General features: G+C 35.1%; 1 protein-coding gene across 4 annotated transcripts in view; it reads left to right on the top strand.

The window, feature by feature from the left end:
• Positions 1-11,710, top strand: part of LOC116842215 (moesin/ezrin/radixin homolog 1) — a 25,200-nt gene extending 13,490 nt beyond the window's left edge. For 2 of the 4 annotated variants that reach the window (XM_032811106.1, XM_032811096.1), the window contains 7 exons: positions 3,211-3,333; positions 3,536-3,808; positions 4,366-4,695; positions 5,019-5,261; positions 5,427-5,602; positions 5,692-5,908; positions 6,454-10,286. In XM_032811106.1, coding sequence (XP_032666997.1) covers positions 3,211-3,333; positions 3,536-3,808; positions 4,366-4,695; positions 5,019-5,261; positions 5,427-5,602; positions 5,692-5,908; positions 6,454-6,618 — 1,527 coding nt within the window. In that variant the 3' untranslated portion in view covers positions 6,619-10,286. Of the gene's footprint in view, positions 1-597; positions 622-3,210; positions 3,334-3,535; positions 3,809-4,365; positions 4,696-5,018; positions 5,262-5,426; positions 5,603-5,691; positions 5,909-6,453; positions 10,287-10,463 lie in introns of those variants that run through there. The other 2 variants (XM_032811088.1, XR_004377694.1) reach the window with 2 other exon arrangements.
• Positions 11,711-13,159: the final 1,449 nt, after the last annotated feature.

Raw genomic sequence — 13,159 nt, 5'->3', positions numbered from 1 at the left:
GAGAGAGAGAGAGAGAGAGAGAGAGAGAGAGAGAGAGAGAGAGAGAGAGAGCGAGAGCGAGAGCGAGAGCGAGAGCGAAAGCGTAGACTTTATTTATTGATGAGTATATGAGACTCAAAAGTCCGTAGTTGAAATCTGTCGGTTATTTTTAGAATCCAGCTGTAAAAGACGTCATTCTCTACCAGAGAAGGATATTATTCTTTAGGCTGATGGTTTAAATAGTTCGTGATTCTTAGGACATATTGTGAATTATAAATTCTTTTAATCTTTTCACTAGTTCTGACTACAAAACACTAGGTGATTCTGCCGCTTTTAAGAGACGAAATCTGCTTTCACTATCGTGTGAAAGGCGTTGTATATTATTAAGAATTAAAATTCACGTCGAATATAAAACTTGTTCGCAGATTCGAATCGAACACCCTCGTGTATGCAGTCTTTTAAATTATTGTTCTGTTTACTTAACGGTAAATCTAACGCACAATAATTTCAAGGACGTGCTCGTTGCTAAGATACGCGGGATGGTTTATACGCATGCTTTAACTTTATTATCTTTTTATTCTTTGAACGCATGCCAACCGCAATACTAACAACTGGAAGAGTGGACTTCCATTCTTGTCTAGGGTAAGTTGCGAGTATTGGATTAGTGTGTAAATTTGTGTCGCATGCCGACAAGTGATGCATGTTTAGCGCGTTAATTCGCGCGTCGCGTTATTCTTTCCATACGTACGAATTGACCACGTAACATATGTAATTTTTCCTGCAAATGTATACACACGACAAAACAGACGCGAGTATGTCTACTTGTTGGAATAAAATCCCGCCTTAATGTATCTACGTAAAAATAGCAATAAAAAATCATATGTTATTTGATAAGGAAGCAACTTTATGTCGTTACATCATAATCATAATTCTGGTTGATCGTGACTGGTGATTTTTTAAACGACATCCTTGAAACGTATTTAACGCGAGACAACGGTTCGTTTACTTGCAAGAAAATGCATTTAGAGTGAAAAAAAGTATATAAATTACATGACATTGCAATATTATATTTTTTCATTTTATGTTTTTAATATGTTATGTTAATTATATCATGATAGCATTTCTTACGCTTTATATTATTTCGTTTTTAAATGTCGCGGAACAGCCATTTGTTGAAAGAAACATCTACTTATATCGCAGTTTTGTAACATATTTATTATATATATTTATTATATATTTGTTATATTGTTATATATTTGTTATATATTTATATATTATTTATATATTCTTATATATTTGTAATATTTTCATAATTTCACTTGTGTTACATTTGTTTTTATTTCTCTCTTATATATTGCTAATATTAAAAAACACGGAGACTATTTCTCTCAAGATATATAAGAGTAATGTGTGACGTTGGCAAATAATTGCAGGTGGTTCCGTGTGGTCTCCAAAAAATCTGCCATGTAAGATTACGAGTCTGTCTTTATTCATTTTATTCCGACGTGCTCTTACTGCAGCGTTTAGAATTTTAAATCCTCGTATTAAGTAGAAGGGCGATACGCCGTTGGTGATACTTATTTTTGTGTCACCGATTCAAAATTTGACAACATATTGCGTAGGCATATTTGATTGGAAGTTTTCGTAATTGATTTAGTAGCAATATTTGCTTTTTCGCTTTGTTCGTAATCTATTTAGAGATACAATGATCTTTAACAGGCGCGTGATTTATTTGATCACTTATCACTTCATCATCTCTGTTGTACATATTTCATTTTTTACATTTTGTATTATACTATGTCGAGTGGTCTTTGATTGGCAGGATATTATTATATAATCACATACGCGTTTTTTGAAGCAACATTATTAAATATCGCATGAAATTTTACATGAGGTTTGTGTAAAATAATACGAACTGTAAACGACCACGTTTTGGCAGTTGTTATAATAAGCAAAAGTAACAACAATAAAAAGAGAGAAAAATTCATTGTAATGCAAATTTGGAAGTATAATACGATATTTGATCTATTATAATATTATCTTTTGATATTGCGTTCGAGATATCACGAGGAATGCACCGCGCGATATTATGTACTCTGCGATAACTGCTCTCTAGAAACATTTTCAGTGTTTATCGGGAACAGTCCAGGTACACTGTTTCATACAATATTTCTTACTCGCTACTAATCACAGATAAGTAGTCTATAGCGAGCGCAAGCAGCATAAACTCTCGAAGAATCGACTATTGTCATGACGTAAGTTCTTTCAGTGATATCTGGATAAGATAGGAGCGTGTACTTCCACGAGAATGAATAATAAGAATGAATACAGGCAAATGCATTTGCCACGTATACAATTATTGCCCGAAATTTTTTTGCTCCAAGTACTCTCCGATTTTCTACTTAACTTTCGCGATACTTATCGTTTCGAGTGTCGTTAAGGTAACGTAACGTCGTTCGTATCGCGATTGCGATTCGATGTATACAAAATTGCTCGTAAGAGATTACAAATTTATCGAAATTGGATCACCAAGGGAACATTTGGCTGATAATATACACTCAGTTATTAAACAGAATCTATCATTAAGATATATTCATACACATATTGCGTTAATAACGCAATATCTTTTGTCTTATTCTCTTATTTTTTATGATTTTCAACGGAACACTTTTTCCGGTACAAAGAACAAACATACGAGATTTAAGCTGCAGTTTAGAAGTACGAGGAATAAAATTCAACTTCTTCGACAACTGCCAAACGTGTGCACTAATTAAAACACAAAAACATAACGAGAGTGCGTATGTTTGTGCTTTCATCACAGAATGGTGACGAGATTAAAAATTTCAAAAGAAGAATGTATTTTCGGTAGTAAAGAAAATATTTTATCAGTGGTACGATAATACATTAGATACTGGAAGTATTAAGATATTACTGTATTAAGGTGCTCTAAAGCGTATTAAAATGTGTACATTAAAATATATATCGTAGCATATATGTTTTTAGTGCATCGCATTTCTTCTGATGAAAAATATTTCGTCGATATTTCACTGCTTATATTCGGTTTCACACATATTTAGATCCTCGAATCTTGCGTCACGAGAATTATTCGTTCGCATGTTTAGCTATTATCTTATAACGCTACACGCTTTTACACGTTTGAGCGTCAAATGTGACCTTCACCTTGAAAAAAAATAGTTTGTGTAGGATCACTTATCTTCCAAACGTTTGCAGGTGATGAACCAAGAGGTCAAAAAAGAGACTCCACTGCAGTTCAAGTTTCGTGCAAAATTCTATCCCGAGGATGTCGCTGAAGAACTCATACAGGATATTACACTTCGACTTTTCTATCTTCAGGTAAGGAAGCATTTCAGTTCGCAATGTTTAATTTGCTATTTTTATTCCCGAATAAATTATTAGACTTGAAATAAAAGTCGAATTGAAATATTGAATATTAACACTTGTACGCATCGGTTTGTAAGCATTTAATAGATTTATGCTAATAAATTGATACTATTTGAATTATTAATTGATGACGTTATATTTCGGATGGTTGCAGGTGAAGAATGCCATCCTTACAGATGAAATATACTGCCCACCGGAAACTTCCGTCCTATTGGCTTCGTACGCCGTTCAGGCGAGACACGGTGACTATCAGAAGGGTAGTCATCCCGTTGGCTTCCTGGCAAACGATCGATTGTTGCCGCAGCGCGTCGTAGATCAGCATAAGATGAGCAAGGAAGAATGGGACAGCTCGATTACGAATTGGTGGCAGGAGCACCGTGGCATGTTGCGGGAGGATGCCATGATGGAATATTTGAAAATTGCTCAGGTAACTATTTAGGTAGCACGCACAGAGACTGCAAAATCTGAGATATAGGAGGCGAAGTCTTTCAGGAGGAAGTGGAGATATGATACCTGACGCGCAACATTACAAATGATATATGGCGTAACGATATTTGTGTCACAAAATTGCAATACATAACAAGATATAATATTGAAATAAATATACGAAATAAAATATTATTTGATTTTTGTACGTTGCGTAGATTGCGTTAGAGTTGTATATTTGTTCTGCAAATTTCGTTTGTTTAAACTTTTTTTTTGTCATAATTTATGCGATCCCCGCTTCTCCTGCACTGCTATCGCGTGTGTCATATATACAATACTTGGCGATTATTTGCATAATCTCTGATTGTGACATATTGTGACAAAACGATGTTAATCACGATACTAGACAATATATTTTAATCAATCTTGCGGAGAACATTACACGCGCTCGATTTTTCGACTAGGAAATATGCTGTTGCACGAAAAGTCGAGATGACATATTGCCACACACAGACTGGTGTCTTTTTAGTATTTTTCTTTGTTTTTTATTTTCCGTAGGACTTAGAGATGTATGGTGTGAATTACTTTGAAATTCGCAACAAGAAGGGCACAGATCTTTGGTTGGGTGTGGATGCTTTAGGTTTGAATATCTACGAGAAGGACGATAAGCTTACGCCGAAAATCGGTTTCCCTTGGTCCGAGATACGGAATATCTCGTTCAACGATAAGAAGTTCATAATCAAGCCGATCGACAAGAAGGCGCCGGACTTTGTATTTTTCGCCACCAGAGTCAAGATTAACAAGAGAATTCTCGCGCTGTGCATGGGCAATCACGAGCTCTACATGCGCAGACGTAAGCCGGACACGATCGACGTGCAGCAGATGAAGGTACGACATTACGTATAAATAGCATTATGTCGTAGTAACTGCGAAATCTGTTAAAACTAAAGTATTTGTATGCATTTGCTTATCTAAAGTACGTAAGCTTATATAACATATTTGATATAGTTTTACGTAACCGTCGTGTAGTACGTTAGATTTTTACGTAAAGCTGGATCATATTATAGGATGTGTGATACGATTAATGACGTGTTTGAACAACGCAACAAGTATTCAACTATATACTTTAGTTAATTATAACCAAAGTTATTAATATGTATATTTTACTCTGGAAATAAAATGAAATTTACGATGACATTTCTCTACTTTAGGCTCAAGCAAGAGACGAAAAGATAGCGAAACAGCAACAGAGAGAGAAATTGCAATTGGAAATAGCTGCTCGGGAACGCGCGGAGAAGAAACAGCAAGAGTACGAGGAGAGGCTAAGGAACATGGCGGAAGAAATGGACAGGCGGCAGGCCGAGTTGAATGAGGCTCAGGAAATGATTCGGCGCTTGGAGGAGCAGCTGAAGCAGTTGCAAGCTGCCAAGGAAGAGCTAGAAAATCGCCAGAAAGTGAGTGAGAGTAAGCTTATTTAGTAGTAATTGTTGAGAAGCTGTCAAGCACGAGACGTATAAGATTTTTATCTTTCGCATAATCGTTGGTGCCATCGTTTAGATTGTGTCTATATACACAGTTTCTCTCTCTCTCTTTTTTACAATGCATGTATTCACTCGTAGGAATTGACGGCAATGATGGAGAAGTTGGAACTGTCGCACGAGATGGAGGCTGCGGAACGCGCCAAACTCGAACAAGAGATCAGAGCTAAACAAGAGGAAGTGCAACGCATACAGTCCGAGGTGGAAGCAAAGGATGCGGAAGCTAGGAGATTACAGGCAGAGTTCGAAGCGGCCAAGTACGAACAATTTTCTTTCTTTTTTTTCGTGTTTTTACGTACGTATAGTTGATGCAGTCGGAAAATGATTGCATGTTACTATTTGTCAGACTAAGACAAGAAGAGGCAGATCGTGCGTATCAGGCCAGCACGACCCCGCATCATCATCATGTCGAGGAGAATGAAGAGGGTGAGGAGGAAGGCGAGGACGAAGTTCCCCAAGGAGACGTTACCAAGGACCTCGCGACTGACGAATCAATAATTGATCCTGTCGAAGAGCGACGCACTTTGGCCGAAAGAAATGAACGTCTACATGACCAGTTAAAGGTCTGATTTCTTTTATATATTTTATTAAAAAAATAAATTTTTTTTTTGTAATTACATATAATTTGGAATATTGCTTATGAACAATTTTCTTAATATGTATATGACTGTCATTGTGTACATCTTCGAGTACGGAGCTTGCTCGTCAATTTTACATTTATTCTTACATCTATTTATAGTATGATTTTTTATTACGTTATTTTAATTATTTTAATTATTTTAGTTATTTTAATTAGTAACGAAAAAATTTACGTTTGTAATTGCTACTGAAGAGGATCCATTGAGATGTTCAGAAAGCGATTTGTAATAGTCATATATAGATATTAAAAATATTCACAAGATCCTGGCTTTTGCCTTTTATAGGCTTATAATCCTTGATTTTATATCAGAGATTTATATAGTTTATATCCATTATTCTTTTTTTTAATACGTATAATATTTTGTCTATCGTATATATTTTTCTGTTGTAACGAAGTGTATACTAAAGCCAGAGCAAATCTTATAGGAAACATTTATGTGTTACTGTAATAGAATATGTCGTTTTATAGGCACTGAAGCAAGACCTCGCTCAGTCGCGCGACGAGTCCAAGGAAACTGTGATGGATAAAATCCACAGGGAAAATGTGCGTCAAGGTCGCGACAAATACAAAACGCTTCGTGAGATCCGCAAGGGTAACACCAAGCGTCGCGTTGATCAGTTCGAGAACATGTAAATTATAACGTGCATTTATCCGCTTATACTTTGTTCACGATCTTTCCTATCTTCGAGTTTCTCATCCGATTTTGTACAAGCGGGGAATTGCAGTGAAATGATTCAAGATACACGAAAGAAAGCGATCAAGAGAAGGAGATGGAGAAGCAGAGAGAGAGAGAGAGAGAGAGAGAGAGAGAGAGAGAGAGAGAGAGGTATAGATTCTACAATCGATGTATAAATAGAATTATCTTGAACACATACTTTCCATTAATTAACTAACAAACCTCTCTCAAGTCGGCGCGAAGTAACACCGTGTGTGAATCGCGTATCGAGAATTGTGAGTGATAATCCGATTTTAGCACGATGATGACTCTATACTCTCCGCAATCGATAATCAAAGCTCTCAAACGATTGGCGAGAAACGCGATGAAAAGCAAGCGACTCGCGCCGTCTTCCAGATATGCTTCCACGTTAATTAATGTCGTACGATTGGCTCTAATGGGAAATCGTCACGTGTGTATGTCTTACAAAACGTGAGCAAATTTTCTTGCTGATTTTACGCGGGAATACCTTGTCCGTGAAAACGGGGTGATCTTTATAGCTGTTTTAGCAGTTACTTGAAAATAATTTTTCGGATATTAATGTTACCTATTTTTCGAGTTTCGAAATAACTTAATCTGTGCTATATCATCCTAATTTTTTTTTTAATTCGAAGATGAGTTTCGTTTTTTCTCGCTGAAATAGCAAGAAAATTTACAGTATTGGTAAAATCAACTCGTTATCGTTACTTAACTTTCTCGACGAATTATATCTCGGAACCGAGATATCAGTATTGTCTTGTTTCACAAGTATATTACTGCCTGTCATTTTTATTCGAGTCGCGAGACGTCGATTTTCACCGCTGGTTACTCGATGCCTGTCCGTCGCGCAGGTTCTTATCGTGTCGTGTCCTATCGTGTCCTCGATATAAGGATTCGCTTTCGATTTTCTATGTCAACCATCGTTACATCATTGTTACCACCACTCATATCTCGGATCGATGCCTCGCGACGACAGGCTCACCGGTCGTGGTCGTTACCTGTTAACAGACGGTTTTTTTTCTAGTTATACGCTAAAGGAGATGCTGAAGCTGAAAACTATACCGACAGAATACTGAAATTTTTTTGTAAAATTTACGTCATATTAGTTGCATAGAATTACAAATACTTTTACGCAATGAAAGCAAAAATAAATAGGAACATTACTCAATATGTGACGAAAAAAAAAATGAAAACGCGCATGTGTAAAATCTTTCTGCAAACTTTTCAGATATTCTTAAGCTTTTATGCGAAGATACAGTATGTTTTTCAAAATTTTTCTGTCTGGAGCACCCATATTTTCGATATGTGCAAGCTGCTTTTGATTTGATAGCCAAATATTACGCTGACAGCTTGAGATTTTATATTTAAAATGTTTGTTCATTTTCGTCACATATTGAGCAATGTTGTTATTTATTTTATACGTATTTTTATTGCGTAAAAGCATTTATAATTCTGTACAAGCAATATGACGTAAACTTTGAAGAAAAAGTCAGTATATTGTCGATAATGTTTTCAGCTTCAACAGTCTCTTAATTCGGGCCATATTTGTAGATTGGGAAGGTATGTTGAGCAGTCGCTTGCGAAAGTCGTCAGCCGGCCTATCCGTGGAAATCGCGAAGCGATATCCAGTAGTATCGATGATTCGTAAATCATTTACGAATATCGGCCATAAAGGAGTCGATGGTGCACATGATTTATACCGTAGCGAGATAGATAGAAATTTAGGCGTAATTCACTTGTAGTTCTTACTGGGCAACAACCGTCTCGCAAGGGAACTTTGCGGCGTTCCATTAATTTTTTTGCGTTAATATTATGCGCTAAAAATCTAATTGAAAAAAAAGTTGGACTAAAAATATATAATTATATTATTATGAGCATTTACCTGTCTGTGCGTTGTAAATGTTGTTTGACAGGTTTTGGCAATCAGTCGTTAAATTGACTATTTTCAAACTGGTACATACAATTTTTTTTTTTTTTTTTTTTAAGATAAACCACGTTCGTCGCGCTTTTGCAGAAGAATAGACGAGTTGCATATCGCGATTGTTCTCTTGTACACCATCCACGAATCACTGTACAGCACAAGCTGTGTTTCCAGATAATAAGATAAGCGATTCGACGAGAATGATCTATTTGCTACCGGTAAGACCGACTACCGACTATTTTCGTACGAGCGAGTTTTGATAAACACATTAGCGATTTTATATTAAATACACTCGTGGCCTTTATTGATATACATACATATAAATAAATATATATATATATATATATATATATATATATATATATATATATATACACAGATATCAAAGTACTATAGGTAATAAACGTATAGTACTATATATAGTAATATACGATATTGTAGCAAAGAGAGAGAGAGGGATACCGCACGATTCTTTGTCTTGCATACTTTCGAATAGGATTTAATCGCGCGTTATCTGCGAATGAGCTAGTAAACGAGATTTTTGAAAGAATGAGCAAATGAGTGTAAGATGGAGAGAATGCGACCGGGAGATGCCGTGTGAAAGGCCGAACGGGGAAAAAAGAAAAAAAAATGCAAATGCATTTATGACGGTCCGTTACTATGTCACTATAAGTTTTAATATCTTGGCATTTTAAGAAAGTATTGCGCAATGAAATTTGGAATTAAACGAAATTTAATATACATAAACTACAAAGTGCTATCAATTTTCATCGACGGAATGCAAACAAGGAGCAATAATTATACGATATGAAGATGTAAACTATATTGGAAAGCAGAATTGCGAAATAACGAAATCTTTGCTATATTTAATGTCACCATTCGCACCATTCGTAAAAGATAATATGCGAAAGAGTAAGAAGGAAAAAGTACAGAAGTATATTTAATAACAATAGATATTTTTTGATTATATTTAATATTAAAAAAATTACAAATTGGTAGTGTTATTATAATATTAATATTTACAATTTAGTAGATTTATTCTATTATTATTATTATTATCATCGTCGTCGTCGTCATCATCATCATCATCATCAACATCATCGTCATCATCATCATCATCATCATCGTTATGGAGATAATATCGAACGAAAACTAAAGCAAAGCATTTTATAGTCACCAATTTATACTCTTAAGGTAACACAGCACATAGATTTAGTTGCGGAAGTTTGTGTACGTGTCGGGAGAGTTACAGGTATTCAAAATAATATACACGATAATTTTTTTAGTCTTCTTTTTCGCTATTTTTGTTTTCTTTTTCTGAACATATATGCAATTGTATTTAAATTCCTTATATCTCGGATCTTGGGGAAGGGAGATTCTGAGATTCCTTTAATTTACCTGAACAAATATATTTAAGAATGTGACGTTTTATTATGGCTGCGTTCAGAAAACATAGCTGATCAGTGAGCGGTCAGTGATTATTGGTCCTTATTGTTAGATCCCTAACTTTAGACCAATTACGTTGACTAATTACTCAACCGTTGTGTAACCGTTGTGTCTCCTAAACGCACCTATTGCTAACCTTTTTTAATCTTTGTTTAAAAGAATGTATAGACTCGCGACTAAATATATGTGCAAATAAAATGAAAAAAAAAAAAAAAACCACTAGAAGCGAAGAGATCATACGATAACATTGCAACATTCAGTAAAGTAGACGAGAATAATCTTGAAAGTTCGTTCCGATATTTTGACCTTGTGAATACTTTGATGAAAGAAATACATTTTTGAGATTTTTATCGAAACATTCCAAAGGAATTTCTTGTAAAGTGTTTACTCGATTTATATTGGATTATTCAGTGAAAGAGAGAGAGAGAGAGAGAGAGAGAGAGAGAGAGAGAGAGAGAGAGAGAGAGAGAGAAAGAAAGATAGGGAGGAGGAAGCGAGAGATATAATAAATTATATAGATATTCAGTTTAAATTACCGTTGTAGATATATCGCGTCTCAAGAATCTTTGTCTTTTTATAAGAGCTGAGAATATTTTTTCACTTATCTTTTCGAGTGTACTTAACTCTAGGATACACTAGCTAATTTTTATTTAATCTGGACGTTACACGCAATTTCGTTAAAATGCAGACACTGTATCGTTTGTAGAACGAGATAAGAATATTAGACGTTCGTTCATTTCCGTTTATCACTACGTTAGCTATATACTTATAAGCCATTAGATGCGCAAAATAAAAATTGATTTTGAGTATAATCAGCATAAGATAGTTATGCGACTGTAAGCTGACGGTATGCAAATTACAATAAGCTAAAAAGGCTGATATTTTGTATAATTTTGTGGGAAAGAAACTATATGTTGCGTTCAAAACTTATTTTGATCTTCAAAGTGCATCCTAGGGTTAATTAATACATGATTTTGCAGCTTCTTTTCCTCACATCGTAGAACATATCGAAACGTTTGCATTCATCTCAAGCAAATTTTTTTATTTATCGTCTTCCTCTTTTCGAGTCGAAAATTGCGACTAGCGACTTGACAGCATTGTAACGCTCAAGTTCGATCGTTACTTGTTTCTGTAAGACCTTTCTAACATTATCATAAAAATATTTTGTTTATTATATCGCAGAACAGCAATGAACGCATTATGTAACACGAGACATACAATCATGCAAAACTGCATACAGGCATTGTATCTTAATGAGAACAATAGTTATTTGTTGGTGCGAGGATATATAGAAATAATTTGTACTTTCCTGAGGGGAAAAAGAGCTATAGATATTATTAAAATAAAAAAAATCATCAAATGTAACAAGCTGAACTTGCTAAACCGGTAAATTGTGTTCGTTAATTTATGATAAAAATCTGAGAATAAGATGGTAAGTTTAGTGTTGTTCTGTTAAAAACTTAAAATTTCTAACAAAATATCAGTGTAAGGTGCTCAACATTTTATTGTGTTTATGTAATATGAAACAAGATTAAGATAACCTGGACTAATTAAAAAATCGCAGAGATATCGCAGATTTTCTGCAATAATGACATAAGAGATCAGAATGTAGCCCTTACTTCAGATACACTGCATGTTTAAAAAAAATATATATATATATATATATCAAACATTAATATTTTCCGAATGTTTATTGAAATACAGTAAAATTGTAACAAAATAAGAATCTTCAGGTATTCAACCAAAACATACACATCCAGATACATGATGCAGTTAGACTTGTCATGGAAGAAGAATAGAAAATGTCAACAGAAATGAGCTGAAGAATTCTATTTATTAAATAATACAATTTGCAAGTAGCTATAATTAATTGATTGATTTATTGATTATTATTGATTACGATCTTCAGGGGAACGGTGCAAAAAAGAATAAGAAAATACGATATTAAAATTATATATGATACCTGCATCTCATTTGTTTGTGATCATTTTAAAGTTTGCCCCACTTGGATTTTTATTTTTCACTAGTATAAATAAATCGGTAAGATTTTTATTTTTTGTTAACAATGAGAGACAAAAGTTTACTCGATCTTGGTGACTTAACCTCCGTAATCTCGATACTTTGTTGCGATTCTCGCAAGTTTCCGTTAATTACATATGTATATTTTCTAGATTGCGTTTTAAAACATTCTTTTTGAGGAAATTTTACTCGAGACTCTATAGTTTAGTAACGTAAACTGTAGATATTGAGTAAAATTTTCCTCAAAAAGAAAGTTTTGGAATGCAACTCTAATGTTAATCAAAATAAAAATTACTCAAGTATTTGACTGCGTTCAGCAGAGAAAGCTGCTTTGCAACTGTGTAAAATTCGTGAATCTGACTGGTACATGCTCTTGGATTTAACCAAAATTAAGAGCATACTTCAATCAGATTCACGAATTTTACAACAGTTGCAAAGCAGCTTTCTCTGCTGAACGCAACTTTTATTCAACGCTTGCCGCGCGGCGGAAGTTGGTGTGACAGCCAATCAATAAGTCGCGTTTGGAAACCTCACTCGAGTACTCTCCCTTTTTTTTTATCGCACTCTTGTATTTCGCTCAAAACTGCAACGGCTATTGTCTAGTAGTGTGCACACAGTGTGTGTTTCCGAACGCAGCATTTATAATATTCCGTAATAACCTTCTAGGACTGCGGTCCGAAATATGCTCACGACGCTAATAGTGCTCACGAGATTTACGATCGGTCCGAAATGTGAGCGCGCTAACAATGATTTCATTTCGGACCGTTTGTGATTATTATAGGTGTAATTGTGCTCTGTGATATAGGCCGTCACCATATTTAATAATCACTTCCGATTTTCGTTTCTTTCGCCCCTGTGGCTTCACTTCCCGCGAAATACGCTCCGTCCAGATATTCCTACGTCCATGGCTCTTACGGAAAAACAGCACATTGATTGGCTACCGCGTTATTCCCTAGACAACTTCCGCCGCGTGGCAAGCGTAAGGTACTTTTACATGGGAGCATTGAGCGTCGAGCGTTAAAGCGGTAGCCAATTAGCGTGCCACTTTCCGCAAGAACTACAAGTATACTTCTAGAACCTGATACGTTGATTGG

This window comes from Odontomachus brunneus, unplaced genomic scaffold (assembly GCF_010583005.1).
Source record: "Odontomachus brunneus isolate Ranch 3 - 2012 unplaced genomic scaffold, Obru_v1 Obru_scaffold_002, whole genome shotgun sequence".
Classification (NCBI taxonomy): Eukaryota; Metazoa; Arthropoda; class Insecta; order Hymenoptera; family Formicidae; genus Odontomachus; species Odontomachus brunneus.
This window is presented reverse-complemented; position numbering and strand designations above follow the sequence as displayed.